General features: G+C 39.6%; 1 protein-coding gene across 3 annotated transcripts in view; it reads right to left on the bottom strand.

The window, feature by feature from the left end:
- Window positions 1–2,411: 2,411 nt before the first annotated feature.
- ABCB11 (ATP binding cassette subfamily B member 11) overlaps window positions 2,412–17,858 on the bottom strand; it is a 97,394-nt gene continuing 81,947 nt past the window's right edge. For all 3 annotated transcript variants that reach the window (XM_082689244.1, XM_082689246.1, XM_082689245.1), the window contains 7 exons: window positions 16,924–17,127; window positions 15,288–15,529; window positions 12,753–12,909; window positions 11,432–11,629; window positions 7,785–7,991; window positions 5,687–5,833; window positions 2,412–4,843 (listed from right to left, as the gene is read on the bottom strand). In XM_082689244.1, coding sequence (XP_082545370.1) covers window positions 4,643–4,843; window positions 5,687–5,833; window positions 7,785–7,991; window positions 11,432–11,629; window positions 12,753–12,909; window positions 15,288–15,529; window positions 16,924–17,127 — 1,356 coding nt within the window. In that variant the 3' untranslated portion in view covers window positions 2,412–4,642. The remainder of the gene's footprint in view (window positions 4,844–5,686; window positions 5,834–7,784; window positions 7,992–11,431; window positions 11,630–12,752; window positions 12,910–15,287; window positions 15,530–16,923; window positions 17,128–17,858) is intronic.

The raw sequence follows: 17,858 nt of genomic DNA, 5'->3' as shown, positions 1-17,858 counted from the left end.
TCTCTAAAATAATTGGAAGAAAACGTGTCTTGGGAAGAGAACTCAAGGGGATTAGATCAAATGGAATTTTTTGCAGTTATATTGTGTTTCATTAAACAATCTTATGTTTTCTTTGTTGACTCAAACAGGTGAATCAAGTAAAATAAATGATGTAAAGAATTTAAATCACTCTGATAAGGGCCAATATGATTCTGTTTGTAACAATCAAACAGAATGTTTGATTTTTCCAGGTCTTACCATGCTGCTTGTTAGTCCAAATGAGTCCAAATCTTTAGCTGAAACAAGTTTTACCAAGTTTCCAGGGACGGTATAAGAACATGTTCCAAGGGAGAAGCTGGGCTCCTGTTTTTATAAGACCCAAATTGTGTAGAAACAATGGAGGCCCAGACCAGGAAATTCATGGAAGTGGATATTCTAACCCTGTCTTTCCAATATGGTAACTTCTAGTCACATGTAGCTAGCAGGAACACGACAAGGGGCTAGTCAGAGTTGTGTGGTGTTTTAAGTATAAATACACATCCGATTTTGAATATTTAATATGATGAAGGAAATGGTCTTATTAATAATTTGTATATTGATTACATGTGACAATAATGTTTTGTATATATTGGGTTAAATGAAATATATTATTTAACATTCATTTCACCTGTTTCTTTTTTCCTTGCTGTGACTAGAAAATTTAAAATTAAAGAGGTAGTTTGCATTAGCAATTTATATTTTTATTGGAAGACACTGCTCTAACTTAATGGGTTAGTTATTTGGGGGCTGACAAATCACTGACTACTTGTATTACTTTAAAATGATTATTCAACCAAGATGCATTGAGCTATCACTTTATACCAAGTACTGAGTAAAGTACTGGGAATGTATTTCCTTTCATGTAGATACTGAAACTGGATTTGAAAGACAAATCACAGGAATAGGAGAGTCCAGAAATAGATTCACCAGGAATCCCACTTCTTATAGTGTATTCTAAATTTCTGATCACAGAAGTGAGCATGGTTGTCTCTTCCTGCATTATTCAGAATAGCTTGGAAACAATCTTAAAGTTCAAAAACAGGGGACAGGGAAAAGAAAATTTGTCGCTACCTAATGTTTATCATGAAGCCAATGAAATGATAATATAGACCCATGTTTATTCTTTTCGTGGAATGCTGTTCATTGTATGTTGTGTAGAAGTGAGTTTTTGATCATTATGGGTGGTATGATGCCATCTGTCCATCTCGTGTGTGTGTGTGTGTGTGTGTGTGTGTGTGTGCCTCCAGCAGATTGGTTTCCTGAGATTTTCTTTCCTAATCATCCTGGAGACTCCTATCATCGCATTAATTTTTTTTTTAAGATTTTATCTATTTATTCAAGAAAGAGAGAGAGTGAGCTAGGGGCAGAGGCAGAGGGAGAAGCATGCTCTCCAGTCAGCTGGGAGTCTGATGTGGGACTCAATCCCAGGACTCTGAGATCATGACCTGAGCCAAAGGCAAATGCTTAACCAACTGAGCCACCGAGGTGCCTCCCATCACCTAATTCTTGAGTTAGATCACCTGTTTCCTAGGTCCCATCTCTTCCTCTTTCTTCATTTACTTTGATTTTAGGGAAAGCCTCCTGTGGCTTCCTGTGAAAATATGTGTGGGGAGGGAAAGTTTTGAAACTTTACATGACTGAGAGTGTCTTTAGGCTTCTCTCATTCCTGAGAACAGTTTTCTGGATATGGAATTCTAGGATGGAAATAATTTCCCCTCAGAATTTTGAAAGCAAATCTTTACATCTTCTGACTTTTAGTGTTATTGTCAAGAGATTCTGTGTCATTATAATCCTTGAGTATATATAACATGTTTGCCCTCTCCTTGAAAATTTGAGTGTCTTCTTTCCCCAGTTTTCTAAGATTGCAATAATAGTGTGCCCACAGAGGATCTTTACTTATTTATTATATTTGACATTAGTTGAACCCTTTCAGGTTGTAAGTTTATATTCTCCAGTTACAGGAAATATCTTCAGACCACATAAAAATTTACTCTCCTCTAATCTTTCTTTCTAGAACTGCAATTAGCTAATTATTATACCTCCTGGGTTGTTCTTCTAAAATTTTTCTTTTTTTTCTTTCTACTTTTTGGCTCTATATTTTTGTCCCACTTTCAGGGAAATTTCCCCAATTTTATCTTCCAATCCTTTTACTTTTTTTTTTTTTTCTTCTCCTGTAAAAATTAAATACTTGGGGTTATGGGATGAGTTTGATCATAGCATGAACCCATCCGAAAACACTAGAAATCACAGAAAGACTTGAGATAAATGTCAGATAGAACAGAGAAAGCAAGTACCCCTATTATCTGAGAAACATTAATAATGTAAAATTGCAGAAACCAAATCCTTTCCAGTAATATAAGACATAAGATAGATATGGAAACACTGGCGCTCCCTGGTGTTGTAAAATAAATTTGCAACTTTATTTCTTTCTATATTTTTAAGGTTATAATCCTTTACCTTGTCACTGAACCTCAAAAACAATTGCTTTCCCACATTATTTCAAACCCTCTGCTATCAACCTTTTCCCACTCATCAATAACTTTCAAGTACCTTATTTGAAAAACGACTCTTCCTCATTCATTTTTCACACCCCACACATTCCACTCCAGGAAACTGGCAACCTCCCAGCACAGAGCTTATGTTCTTCTTTGAAATGCACACTTAAACAAATGGGTTTTGGTTTTCTTTCTTCAGTATTACAGGATGAGCACATGCATACTGAAAAATTTAATTCCTTCTTGCAGGCATCTTCATTCTGCGATGTTATTGTCCCTGACATTTTTCATGACTTAACTAGAGTGCTGATTTAACTAGACTGCTGTCCTCCACCCCCTCCCTCCCTGACTTGGCAACCATCAATTCTTCTGACCTAACTAATTAACTTACTAAACCACCTTTCTGGTTATTTACCAGGAAATATGGGACAGACACATAAATAATATACCTCAATATACAACAGCTCAGGCTTAATTTGTAGGCAAAATTTCACGTGTTGGGCATGGGAAGAAAAAAAGGTGTACATCGAGTACATCTGGAAAGAGCTAGGGTAGGAAGACATCTTGATGGCAGGACAACTTGATAGGAACTGCTACTGAATTTTTCACTTCTGTTGTCAAGAGCTCTTTTTTGTTTTTGTGGTTTTTATTTTTTATTTTTTTTTGGGTGTTCGTTTTAATGAACTCTTGCTTTTATTTAAATAGATGGGAATATCTTCTCATCTCATTATGTAAATTTATTGCCATTCTTAATGTTTTCCAAACCTTTTCTTTGGCTCTGTTACCTCTAATATCCATGTTCTGGGCATTCTATTGCTGTCATTTTGATTTTTGTGTTAAAATATTTCCTCAGTGTCTGGTGATTCTCAACAATCTATTCCCATGGAAGAGTGAGAACTGAAAAGCCAAGGGGTACGTGTTGCTGGCGGTGGGCTTCACCGTAGAGTAATCTGATTGGGGAGTTTCGTTGGAGGATCTCTGCCCCAATAGTCTCTTTTCTTGGATTAGCCAGTTTCCCCAGAGGGGACTCCTAAAAACTCCTGCCAGAAGAGGAGGGAGCTGGATTTTTTTTTTCCTGCTCATATATAGCTTCATATTCAATCCCTTTGTCTTCAGCTGTCCCTTCAAATGTGACTTGTGTTTCTAAGTGCAAATGAGCTTCCCCATCCATCCCCAATTCCTTTGCTAGAATTACAGAAGGGCAGCCATCCTGCTGCAGGAGGAGTGTGTACTTCTGCTTCCATACAGGGGCAACCAATGTGAAGGGTGGTGACAAGGATTAAAAACCCGGGTTAGAGTCTTTATCCCAGGCTGCTGTCCTTCGTCTCTTCAAAGTCTATTCATGAGATGAAAACAGTGCTTTTTACCTTGCTGCAGCTTCATATAGTGTTATACAAAACAAAACAAAAAAGCCACACTGGTAGATTCTAGTGCAGTAAATGTTGATGTCATCACCCACCTACTACACCCTGAATCTATAAATCCACACTCCTAACTGGTAAGTCCCTGCAAATACTCGCTCCTTTCTTCCTCTCCTAGCCTGAGAGTATCCAGAGTATCAAAGCCCTCCTTTACCTATCCTCATTCTTAGAGATGAATGAATCTGCTTTCACTTGCAAGAAAACTTAAGTGAGGAAATAGTTGGTTGTCGGTCCTCCTGTTATTTTCACACAGGATCCTGGTCCAGCTTGATAAACCCTCACTGACTGCCTATTATAAGTGTAGTGGGCTCTGTGTACACTGAAGTTTTAAAAATGCAAAGGATAGTGCTCTGGCCTTGAGGAATCCAAAGTCTGATTGGGGAGTTTCGTTGGAGGATCTCTGACTTCTTGTTAATTCCCATGTAGTTGGGACTGGCTTCTGCATGGAGAAAGCCACTGGGTAATGGCTGAGCACCTGCTTGACATTGGATTTTCACTCATGCTAACCCTAGTTTCTTTCATTTTCTATATACACATTTTAAAAACTAAGATATTATTGAAGGTCATTAGAAATTAACTTGGATCCCAACATATGACAATGTCTGTAAAAGTAAAATATAATCATTTCTCCTTAAAGAAAAAAAAAAAAAAAAACCCTGGCCCTCTTGTCATTGGTGCACGATCTGTACATGAAGTTCTTCGATCAGATCAGCTGATGGGGGCTCCTGTGGTGACGAGTTTATAATAGGCTCCTTTCTGGGCCATCAGTTCTTCATGGGTCCCCTTTTCAATCACTCTCCCCTGTGACATGACAGCAATGATATCTGAATTTTGGATGGTAGACAAGCGATGAGCGATGACAATGCAGGTCCGACCTTCTCTGGCTTTGTCCAGGGCGACCTGCACTGTCTGCAAAGAGAAGGTGGAAAGTGATGCAAAGACACATGTTTGTTGCCTGGCCCAACATCGCAAGAATTCTACTGAACATTATGTGAGTAACATTGCAGTTCTCCGGAGTTAAACCCAAAGGCTTGACAGGTGGGAAAAGATGGCACATGTATTTGCTGACTGCAAGGCATCAATGATTTCAATTGCATTTACAGGCTGAGATGTTTCAGTGAAGCAAGAATGAAGCAAACGAGAGGTCACTGGAGTTTTAAAACACTTGATGGTCTCGTTGGCAAAAATGAAACCAAGGAAACCATGTAAGGTAGCAGTTAAGTGGTTGCTCTGGATACTGATCGTCATTGAGGGCATTTTAGTTCTCTCCAAATGAACCCTGATTTTTTAAGGAGTTCACTATAAATGGTAAATTTCATAATTTTGCTTTGCCTAGTTTCATTTGCTTTCATGCACACTGCACTTTGGACACCATCTCTTACTTTGTGTTGTACACTGTCTACCTGCTCTGCCATGTAACTTAGAAATTATAAAATATGAAGTGCCCAACTGATGACCTAGATTATTGTATTTCACTTAAGAAAGCTAATTACTTACCCTTGGAAAAGTGTCACCTAGCCTAGGCAGTCTTAAAAACAATTCTTATTTTAAAATTCAAATGCCTTTTTTTTATTTGAAACAATCTCATTTTGCCTCACTTCCCCTCGACTACTGTCTTTTTGGTCCACCCGGTAGTGCCACTTATACCGTCAATGAATCAGAAAATTGAAAAGAGTGCCTTTTTATAAGGGCATATATTACAGCAAAAGACTCATTTATAATGATCTAAGACTTTAGAAAATCAATACATACCTTTTCGCTTTCTGTATCTAAGGCAGAAGTAGCTTCATCTAGCAGCAAGATTTTAGGATCTCGCACAATGGCCCGAGCAATAGCAATACGTTGTTTCTCTCCTCGAGATAGCTGAGACCCTTGGGCCCCAACATTAGTTTCGTATTTCTGGAAAAGGTATGGTAAGTTTGAGACCCAGAAGCAGTCATTGTTCCTATGCTGGATGGAGCCCACATCAATGACCTCACCTTGGATTTAAACAATTTTTTTTTTAATTGGGAATAATAAATGAGTCCTTTTCTAAAGGATGTCAAGTCCATTTAGGGATATAAGAAAAATATGGGGTTTGTTGGGAAACTAGGGGATTTTATATCCCTTTCTCTGCATTTATTTTAGGTTTGTATTATTTTTTTTTCTTTCTCCCTGTCTATGAGATCTCTGTGATTTAAGATTCCTGATTTCCAAACCCTTATCTGGAAGATCTTTCCAAGGTGGAATGATCCTACCAATGCAAGGGCCCTTTGAGAGATCTTTTGGTCCATCCTCTTACTGGGAAGGCATCATTCTGGATCTCAAGTTTATGTGCAAATCCCCACTCTGCTGCTTACTAACTCTGTGAGCATGAACACATTATTTCAATTTCTTTGAGCAGCCAACTTGTCTGTAAGTGCAGACATTAATAACTAGTTCATATATTTGTTGTTTTAGGTGAAGTTATGAAGGAAGATCCCGAGCTAGATGCCTGGCATGGCTACATAAAAAATAGTTAACATTCATGGAATATTTACCACACATTGGGTATTGTGTTAACTAGTCCAGGCAGATGATCCTTTAACATTCACAGAAATAATTTTCTCCCTACTTTACAGATTACAGTTTTAGGCACAGACAGCTAAGAAGATTGTGTAAAGACAAACAAATACAAAACAGTAAAGGTGAACTCTAAATTCAGGTGTATCTTATTTCTGAGACTTTACCCTTGACCAATACTCTCCCTTTCCTTCCATAACAAGCACGTTTCCTCCCTGTCTCCCTCGCCTCCTGAAAAATGCTAACCAGCCCAGAGAGATTCCTGACAACCTGCTTTGTCCTAGTAGAGAAACAGTGCTCAATGAAGGGTATGATGGGTAAGTCTGTATGAGAAAGAGGCCATAAACCGCCTCCAAGCCACTGTCTCCCACAAAATGAGAACATGTTCAGCAAAGATTCGTGGAATAAAGGGATCTCAAAGGAACACAGGAGCTTTGCTCTTCATTCAGAACACAACCACCAGTAATTTCCACATGCTTGTGGCTTAACGTTACCCAGGCTAGAGCCAGGCTAAGACTTAGGAGCCCTTGTGAAAAAGAACAAAGGAAAAAACCCACCATAAGAGCACAAATTTTACAAACATAATCACTTACAAAGAAAAGCAATTTTCCAGTGATATCTAAAAGAGGGGGAAAAGGTTAAAAGCTTGGTTCCTAAAATTTTGTTTCCATGTGTTAGTTTTCTTTGTGAGAAACCCCCACGAGGCTCTTGGTGGATGGAAGAATGCAGAGTCAGTATTGTACTAAGTTCAAACTTGGCTCTGGAAACGTGAGAAGCACGAAGGCAGGTGCAACTCCCCGCACCATGCGCAGAAGATGCTGCCAAGTAATGCCATCATGACCATGACCATGACCATAATAATAGCAGCAGCTTTCTTTGGATGGCTATTATGTGTATTCTCCCATTTTAATGTTGTTTTGCCAATGGCAGAGTCTCAGAAAAGATAAGAAATTGTGCCACAGTTACCCAGCTAGGGAGTGGCAGAGTTGGAGTTCAAACCTCTGCCTGCTCCAAATCTCAGGATTGTTTCCCACCTTGCTCCTCGAAGGCTCAGTGTAGTTGTGCTGTATTTACAGTAAGTTTCATGGCATCTTTTGCACTGGATAATATAATGCTAAACACTAAGCACTAAAAAGTAGGTTGATGAAGGACATTTTTTGCTTAAAAGACAGAGGCAATCCCAGGGCACCAGGAAATGACCCATGCTGCCTTTGACCCTCTCCTTGAGCCACAGTCATAACACTTTTTAGGCCCTCTACCTCTACCCATCCCCATCTCCCACAAGGAAAGACTCTGACCTAGTCCTCACCTCTGGGAGTGACATGACAAAGTCATGTAGCTGCGCCTGCTTTGCGGCTTCTATGACTTTTTCCATGGGGATTTCTTTGGTGGTGTCCCCATACTTGATATTGTCCATGATGCTACAGGCAAACAACACTGGCTCCTGGGAAACAATCCCAATGTTCGATCGGAGAAACTGGACATTGACCCTTTTGCTGTCATGCCCATCTATCATCTGCCAATAGAGGGGACAAGCAGAGCATTAAGTTTTAGAATCCCAACAGTGAGGAAGGCTCATATTCTAGAGGTAGTATTATACAAGACATTTGCTTTGCTTAAGAGAGAAAAAATCCCGGGAGTCTCATAAGTAAGTTATGTTTCCTTTGACGTCTGGAGGTAATATGTGTCAGGAGTGGTGGATTATATATAATATATATTATATATAATATATATTATATATTAATATAATATTATTAATAATAATATTATAAATATTATAAATATAAATATATAATATATATTATATATATTATAATATAATAGGATTATATTATGGTTTTGTTTGTTTGTTTTCCAAAGTCTAGCTTTATAGGTAGTGCAAATGAGAAAGTCACTCAGAACAGTTATTTTGTCAAGAAAAATTTCCCTTAGACTTTGATGCAGTACGTCCCCTACAAGTATGAAGAATTCTCCATTTTGAGACTCCACAGGTTATGAAAGAGGCTTTTCTATGTAAAGCTATTGGACTATATAAGAATTAAATCTGTTTCCTTTATTTTACTGATACTAACAGGAGATAACAGACCCAAGTAAGACAGGAGTACATTTATTCACTTAGTCCACAAACATACATTGAATTTCCTGTTGCAAGGACACCACTCTAGGCAGTCTTTTGGTTGTCATGTGAAGGAAAAATAATCTGTGTTCTAGCTATTCATGGGCAAGACACTCAAGTACAGGAATGCAAATATCTACCAGTTGAGCTGTTTCACTTAAAAGCTTTAAAACAGTAAAGGTATGCTTTAAAAAAGTAAAGGTATGGTATGTCTAAAACTACCATAAATTGTTTGCCCTTATGATTTCAGAAAAAGATCATGTTAAATGTGGTGGACATGCTATATTTTCATTAAATTCTCAGCAACGGAAAAAGCAAACATTTCTTGGGAAAAAATGTAGGGCATTCCTCAGCAATTAGCCCTTGTTCATCTTCCTCTACTTATTTTCCATAGTACTTATAGATTGTAAAGCACAATTTAATACCTAATTACATACGAGAGCTGTTTGCTAATTACTGTACATGAGCTAGTATTGTAAGCCCCCAAAAGGCAGAAGACATGCTTCATGCTCTTAGAATCTCCCAGAGGACCTAAGACAGTACCCTATATCAGAGGAATTTAATGTTGAACATGTTAAAAGCTGCATTTGATAGCTTTCTTAAGAGCAAAGACAATTTTTACAAATTGCATAAAAGGTGGTGTCTTTCTACTTGAAAAAGGTTCACAGAATTGTTTTACAATGATCCAACAAAATGGATTGTGTTTATGAGATGCAAGGAATCATGCTGATTTCATCATGGGCATGACCAGAACAGGCACTGAGCACATTGAGAGAAACACATTTAATGGATACGTTAATGTTGGAAAGCTCAAATATGAAGCGTCAGGGTCCCTGTATGTCTCATAGTTCACAGTCAGCCTGGGGTGATAGGATGATCTGACATTTTGGGAAATTAGACCCTCTCCTTTGCAGAGATCAGACCCCAGTGTGATATGCTTTCTAGGTTCATCGATCACTACTTACCTTTAAGCAAATTAAAATCTCTATGCTGAAAATTAATAATAATGTGATTATAAATTATATATAATCAACTCATTCTCCTTATTTGCATAATTTCTTCAACTCTACCAGTATCTGTTCACTTAGATTGTTTTAGATTGTTTCTTAGATTGCTTTATGCAGGGGACTCTTTAGTTGCCTCCTTTGAGTTTTAGCATTTATTTTCTTAATGTGACCTGTCCTCATGGCAATGAAGATTATACTACCCACAGAACTCAAAAAGGCTTTTTTGTTAAAATATTAGGATTAAGCAACCAATCAAGTGTGGAACAGAATAAAACATTTTCAGACCTATGCCTCTGAATCATTTTTAGAAAACTACTGGTGGATGCACTCCAACAAAGTGAAAGGGAAACCCAGGAAAGAAGACGATATGGAATTAGGAAATAATGGATCTAATCCAAGAAAACTTGGCAGGAACCTCAGAGGGTGACAACTGTTCGGCAGCCACAAGTTGTAATTAATCCAGACAGTGATAGACATGAGAGAAAAAAGTTCCGTCAGAAAAAGCAGCGGGATAGAGACATTGGAAGAATATAAAAATTTTATATAAAGGCAGAGGATGCAAGAAAAAAGAAAGCCTTTCAGAAAAGGATCAAGAAAGAAAATGTGCTGCTGACCTAACTCACCACTTGACTAGGGGATGAACAATATTTGCATAGTCATAATAAAAGTTGTTCGTAGATTTTTAACTTTTAGAGTCAGCCTAGAGTGAAAGCTGAAAGATAGTAAATGTTATAAACAGAATATTACTGTTTTGCATTTTGATAATATAAAAGTACAGTTATTAAGACTGGAGAAATAAAAGGAGGGAGGAAGAGGTGAAAATAAACAGAATTGCTACTAACCTCATATCAGAAAATGAGAATTCAAGAGTAACTATCTGTAGGTGGTAGAAAAGAAGCAGAATTATATTCATTAAATTTACAAACAGAGGAAATGTTTAAAGTGATATATCTATGTTGGGAGAATGTGCATAAAGGGAACGGGAGTGGGAAGGATAAGCTAAATTTCCATCTCTTGAGAATAAATCAACAGAGAATCTAAATTTGTTAAATCGTGAAATAGCAGCATAATCATATTATGTAGAGACACTGAGGTAATCATTGAAAGATCTAAAAACATCATGTAGTTAAAAATAGTCTTTGAGCAGAGAAATGGGGAGCGGTGGAAAAGGGTAGAATAACAGGATGCTTTTTATCACAAATCTTTTCTATTTTACTTTGTAGTCCTCTGTATATATCATTTGGAAAGAAAGAAAAGAAAAAGGGTAGAAAAGAGAAGAAATGCTCTGGAAAATGAGCAACAAAGCAGTTCACCAATTTTTCCAAATCTCCTTGCCAAAGTTTTATGGCACAGAACTACCAATTTGAGTTCTTCATGTCATTGAGACGTAAGTTTCTCAAACCAGGATTGTCAGATTTTTCGTATTACACCCCCCTCCCACCTTGCTTACTTATCATTCCGTTCCTTATCACCCCCGTCAGTTTTTCCCTTCGAGGTCATTAGTTTCCTAATTAGTTTGCACTTTCTGCTCCATTTACAGGTAAGTGAACACTTCTGTTAAACACACTCATCACTAGCTTTGCCGTGCGCCCAGTTTGCTTTGTGTAACTGGTCAGCAGGCCATCTGGAACTGGAGAGAATATGATGTTACAGAGTGTGAGGTAGAATCAGGTCACCCAGCAAATGACTGAAACTGGAAAATATCCATAGGGGTAAGTGTCCAAGGCAAGCATTTTAGAGTGAGTCTGGCAAGGTGTGATCTGGAAACCATGTTGAAGGGGTTGGAGATGCTCACCAGAAAGCAAAGTTCTCCAAGGCATTTGCATTGCTTACCAGCTTCCCTTGGTCAGGATCATAGAAACGTTCCAACAGCTGAATACTGGTGCTTTTGCCACAACCACTGCTTCCAACAAAGGCCAGTGTTTGACCTGGACGAACTGATACTGAGAGACCGTTCAGAACTTGAATATCAGGTCGAGAAGGGTATGTAAATTTACAGTCAACAAAGTCAATCTGGCCCTGGAAGTTGTCCTGTGGATGGGAAGATAGGACTTATATAGGTTCCTACTAGCACCTAGAGTACTGAAAATGCAGCTAACTCAGAGTTTTAAGTCCTTGTTTCAGATATTCCTTCAACAGCAGGCAACCACAGTGCAAAGTCTGAAGACAGCCACTTGATGAAACGGCATCCTGTTCCCTATTCTGGCAGGCAGAGGCTAAAGGGAGGTTTGAGTAGTAATATGAAAGATGTGAGACCTCTCATTCCCATTCTAACCTAAAGGGATTTCCTCGTTATCCATTCCTTGACATTCTTAATGGAAAAGAATGACTAGAAGATACGATTCCATTGCAGAGGCCAGGAACTGTCCAAACCCCTACAGTTGTGATCCCCCCTGAAGATTTCAAATAATAGCATTATGCTTCCAATGACTCAGAAAGTTACTTGCACCCATCCAAAGGTGGATGCCATTATTTGTATTATCTGAATCATGAATTATAGAAAGGGATAGACATTTACTAACAACAGGAGGAATGGGTCACTTGACCAATTTACAAAGATTTCTGAATTTCAGCTTTATTAGGGTTTGGTTTTGTTTTACTCTCTTGAACACACTGGAATATTAAAAAAAAAAAAAAAAGGCAGGAAGGATTAAAAACACCTGTGAGAACCATCCGAAGAAAAGATACTTTGTTGAGATCAACTTAGTGTTCTGGGGTTCCATATGAGCTAAAACTTGAACCTAGATAAACATTAAATCAATGTTACTGGACAGGAAGAACTGGTTTTTCTACATCCCGTGCCAGAACATTGGTAGAAAATACGGTGGCTGGGTAGGTTTCAAAAGACATCCAGCTTCATTCATTCTGGAACTAAGTGTGTTTTACATTACACAGAATTTAGCATTCACTGGATATCATTGCCTTATTCAAATGTCAGCTTTATGAATAATTTTAATGCTAATTTACTTCATTCCTTTACATTTATAAATCTACTGTCTGTGCACTCTGAGTGCAGATGAATGAATCCATAAACTGCAGGAACTGAAAAGCTAAGTGGTGTCATCTGACCAGCCCCCACGGCCCTTCTGCGCACATGTACACACTCATAAGCACGTCCTCCCCCATCTTCCCCTGTACCCCCCTCAGTACTCACCCACTTTTCACCTGCACTGCTGTACACCTTGATTGGGGGCTGTCGGTCCAGCAGTTGAAAAAAGCGTGCAGCTGCTATCTTAGCTTTGGCATAACTAGGGGTGTAAGAGGAGGCTCTTCCAAGGGCTGTCGCGCTGAGTACAACCGAAGAGATCACCCTGCAGTAGGGCAGATGCCGGGTGGAGAAAGAGTGTGGGGTGGTTGATAGGACAGCCTAAGAGGCAGACATGGGGGGGCAGAGGGGGGGAGGCAGCCCTGGTTCTGGTAGGAAAGAACGGAGCAGCCTTGAGCAGGTCTCCCTAGACTTGTCTGGGAATGGGGGCTTGGAGAGACTAGCAGTTTGCAAATGAGTTCTATGTAAAAACGGTAAGTTGAATTGAACAAGGGGTGTTCACACCTCCAAACCCTGCTTTAATGATGATAGCCTCTTTTTCAAAAACTTGTTTGGGGGAAAAAAAGACTTCTTAAAAAAAAAAAAAGAAGAAGAAGAGAGGGGGCTTGAAAGATCACCAGATTGGGTTGAATTCTTCCAAAGCCAACATTCTTTGAATCTCTGACCCATGTGTAAAAGACAAGGATTCGTGATATAAGCATCCTTTTGTACCAAGCATGCATGTCATTCATGCTTAGACACCATGGGGAAGATACAATTGTCTGCTTGCTTCTCCAGCCTTTAACTATATTCAAGGGGTGCATAATTAGTGAGCCAATGGGTGTGTGAATACAGGAGTGATTAATATGGTGAGAGATCTGATTGAAGGGATGCACAGAGGTCCTGCCTCAGTGGTGGTGGAGAGTGATGTGTAGAGTGTTTTACTGCAGAGTTCATAAACAGGAATTCTTTCAGGCTAGACTTGCAAACCCAAACATCTCTAGGAGCCCAGCCCAAAGCTTGAAGCAATGAAAAGCACCTGGAACAAAATGGGAAATGGTGGAAGGTGATGTTTCAGTTTTTAAAGAGAAGCCGGAAGTTGGGAATTTTCCACACTTTCCCAATTTTTACATATGTGCAATTAATTCTTCAAATATCTCACATAAACTAACAAGTCAACGATATGTGATTTCTGATTTGGGGGTTCACAGCTCTCAATAGGCCAAAATTTAGGAAAGAGGTTTTCCTGATCGGGGTGGGTCGAGCAGGAGAAAAACCTTCTTCCATATTTTTAGAAGAAATATAGAAGGCAAGAAGACAGAACTCATAGTTTGAGAAGGACCCCAAAAGAACAGATTTCTATTGGGACCACTTTTCCTAATGTCTTCCCAAGGCCTTCTCAGACCATTCCCCCTCATCCCTCTAACATACCTCCACCGCCCCCCAACACAACAGCCATATACACATGCCCCTAGTCCCTTTGTACCCTGACACCCTTTGGCTCTCACCTCCAGAAATGTGAGAAACTGGATTCAAAGCTAATCTTATCAGCAGAGCAGGCACAGATGATAAGAAAAGAACATAATTCTCCTGTCCCGCCTTTGCTATCTCCACCTGGCAGGATTCAGCTGGAAACATGCCCTTCTTGCAAGAAGCAGAGTTCAGGTAAGACAGTTCAAAGAACCCTCTGATCCAAGGCCTCTAGATTTTCTCAGTGTTCACCAGTATGGCTGACTGGAAATGGTTCATTCATCCTATTACTCTGTACACATTCCTTTGCAATATGACTTTTTTACTCCTCTGTGATAGTGTGAATTATAGTAAGAAACATCTATTTGGTCTTTGGCTCCCATTCCTGGCACAGAGCTCTTAAATCCTTGGAAGTTCCTAAATTTGGAGAGCGATCAAGGTGTCTTTGGTTACATTAATGAGGTGCCTTTGAAAGGCCCCTAGCAACCTAGAGCTGGGGGCTGGTTGCCAGGGGAAACAAGCACACAAGTAGGGGGTGGAAATTTCAGTCCTATACCTGCCTCCCAACCTCTGGGAAAGATAGGGTGTCTGAAGGGTCTAAGGAAAGCGATATGCCCAGTCTTGCAGGACAGAGCCCTTAACCTGTGAGATCCAACGCCATTTCCTGATAAATGGTGTCAGAATTAAGTTGAACTGTAGGACAGCCACTGGAGGTCAGAAGTGTCTGTGTGACAGCAGTGTGACAATAAAAGAGAAACACAATTGGCTCCTCTCATTGAAAGGTAGATTTTCATTCTCTTTTCGTAAGTCTGGGCTTGGTTGTATGACTTCACTCCGCTAAAGAGATATTTGAAAATGTGGTGCCTGCAGGGACTCGAAAAGTGGTTTCACAAAGCACAACAGGTCTTGCTTTCTTCTGTTGTGCTTGGAATGCTGAGAAGGTGATAGGAAGAAAAGCCTACCGGCTAGAGAGGCCATGCAGAGACAGACAGAAGACACGCAAAAGCCTGACTGAATCAGTCCAGTCCAGAAGAACCACCCTGACAACCCACAGAATCTTGAGAACTCGTAAATCCCAACTGTTGAAGACACCAAGGTTGGTATGGTTCATTAAAGCAGCAAAGGCTACCTTACAGTCAGGCTATTCTTCCCTAGCCTGCTGATCTTTTACGACCTTGGCCTGATAGTCCTCACCTGAACACATAGCTGAAATGGAGCCCCTCATTGGGGATTAAGTAACCCCCGTATCTGTAGGAAGCAGAATTAGCAACAAACACCATGCACTGGGAAAAACCAAAGCAGAATCCATAAACGTTCGCTTTTCGAAATGCAGTCTTGAACGGCTTCTCCAGCTCAGTCTCAAAGGCTTCAATAAACTGCCTCTCCTTTCCAATCCCAGCGACAGTGCGGATATTACCCAGAGCTTCATTTGTAATCTGAAATGTGGAAAAGAGTCTTGGGAATAAAAGAGCAGAAGTAACTACCCTCATGACGTTTCAGCGGCTACGTGGACTGGATCTGGTGTGAATGGCAGAAGGCGGAACGTGCCTATGGCAGAGGCATCATCTGGGAACACAAAGACCCTGAGTCGGTTAAACTCAAGTTCTACTTAACACTAACATGGACTTGTTGCCACTTCCCCTGGAAGACAGAAGGCGGAAAATGCACCCACGCTGATCCTTGAAAGCTTTTCAGCTCATGAATGTATTTGAAATGTCTAAAACGATATTTTTAGATGTCTTCCGACACAAAAGATACTTAACAATGTGAGTTCAAAATATGATTGTATTTTCTTAAAAAATTAATCTGTCCAAATATTATATAAGTATAAAGTTGATTTTTAGTTTCTACTATGAATCTGTATTTGTTTCAACCTGTACGTTGGGGTAGATCAGCACTGTTTTGGAGTTGGCATATTCTACCCTAAAAGAGCACAAAGGAGGGCTACTCTTCTTGGCTTGTCTACTTGGGCAATGTTCACATTCCCTCTCTTAAGAAACAAAACCTAGATAACTGTAAATTTGTTAAAAGAGTAAAGGTGTGTGCATGTGTATATATGATTCCTTATACCTGATAAATGTCTATGCTGCCATCTCCCTATTTACCTGATAACCAGATACTCATTAGAACACACTTTTAAAAGTGCATCCCTGAAAACTAAGAATACTCGAGACCTAAACTGTATGTCATAGTTCTATTTGGGAAAGACATTTGTTAGAAGTCTAGCAGACACTAAAGTGTGAAAATCCCAAAGTGTGTGCCATTCAAAAGATGGTAGCTCCTCCCTGTGGGGGCAGCGTGACCTGGGGAAACCACTTAGCTAAAAAAACCAAGCAAACAGAAAACTGAAGTTTCCACTCCTGCGAATATGAATATACAGAACTGTGGGGCGCCTGGGTGGCTCAGTGGGTTAAAGCCTCTGCCTTCAGCTCAGGTCATGATCTCAAGGTCCTGGGATTGAGTCCACAAGCCTGCTTCCTCCTCTCTCTCCACCTGCTTATGATCTCTGTCTGTCAAATAAATAAATAAAATCTTAAAAAAAAAAAAAAAGAATATACCGAATTGGGATGTGGAGAAAACAACCGTCAGAGAGGACGCTGAATATGGAGCCCTGTTTGCCCCGCTGTTTCTCTACACCTGTTCACACTCATCAGAGCTTCATTGTCACAGCCTTCGGGTCAAGGCACACACAAAAAAGTCTAGAGGGACGCTTCCGGGGATGAACATTTGTAGGCTAACGGCTTCCTTAAATCTCTCTGTACTGCTCACTCTTAACGGTTTGACAGCCACGGAGCTGTAAGCAGTTTGAAAATTGGGTCTGCTCGATTACCTGGCCGGCGATCTCCAGAGCCTCCTTGTCTTGAGAGGCAAAGCCTGTCAGCATTCGGGTCTGTATGGCTCCCGATAAAGCCAAGAAGGGGAAGAAGCACAGTATGACCAAGCTTAGCTTCCAGCTAAAGAAGAAGGCAATGATCATGGCCACAGTGATGTTAGTGAAGGAATTGACCATCATTCCGATTTGAGAGCCGGCTGCCTGCAAACCAAAAGCAATGAACCCATCTCAGACACACAGTCTCTCTTACCAAATTCCACTATGTGAAAAGGCAATCTTATACGAAAAAGAAAGTATTCTGATAAAATATGCGTAACACGATGTTTATACTTACACTTAGCCCTTCATAAGTATACAATTCCGTGGCATTAAATACATTCGGGCTTGTGTAACCATCACCACCATCAATGCCCAAAATCTTTTTATCATCTACAACAAGAACTCTGAACCCATTAAATAATAACCCCTCTTTCTTCCTCGCCGCAGCCTCCTGACAACCTCTATTCTACTTTCTGAATCTATAAATTTGCCTCTTCTGAGTACCTAAGTGGAATCACACAATAGCCTTCTGTGTCCAGCTAATTTTACTAAGCATATCATTTTCAAGGTCCATCCACGTTGTAGCACGTATGAGAATTCCTATTCCTTTAAAAGCTGAATAGTATTTCATTTTATGAATATACCACATTGTGTTTATCCATTCATCTGTTGATGGACACTCACGTTGCTTCAACTTTGGGCCATATGAATAATGTTGCTATGAACATTGATGTACAAATATCTATTTGTGTTTTTCTTCTTTTGGATATATGCCTAGGAGTGAAATTACTGGGTCATTTGGTAGTTCTATGCTTAAAAAGATGTTTTAAAATAATGAGCTCCCTAATGCATTTGAAGACTGGATTAATAAAAGTCCATTTTATTCATAGCTT

This window comes from Mustela nivalis (genome assembly GCF_964662115.1).
Source record: "Mustela nivalis genome assembly, chromosome: 11".
Classification (NCBI taxonomy): domain Eukaryota; kingdom Metazoa; phylum Chordata; class Mammalia; order Carnivora; family Mustelidae; genus Mustela; species Mustela nivalis.
This window is presented reverse-complemented; position numbering and strand designations above follow the sequence as displayed.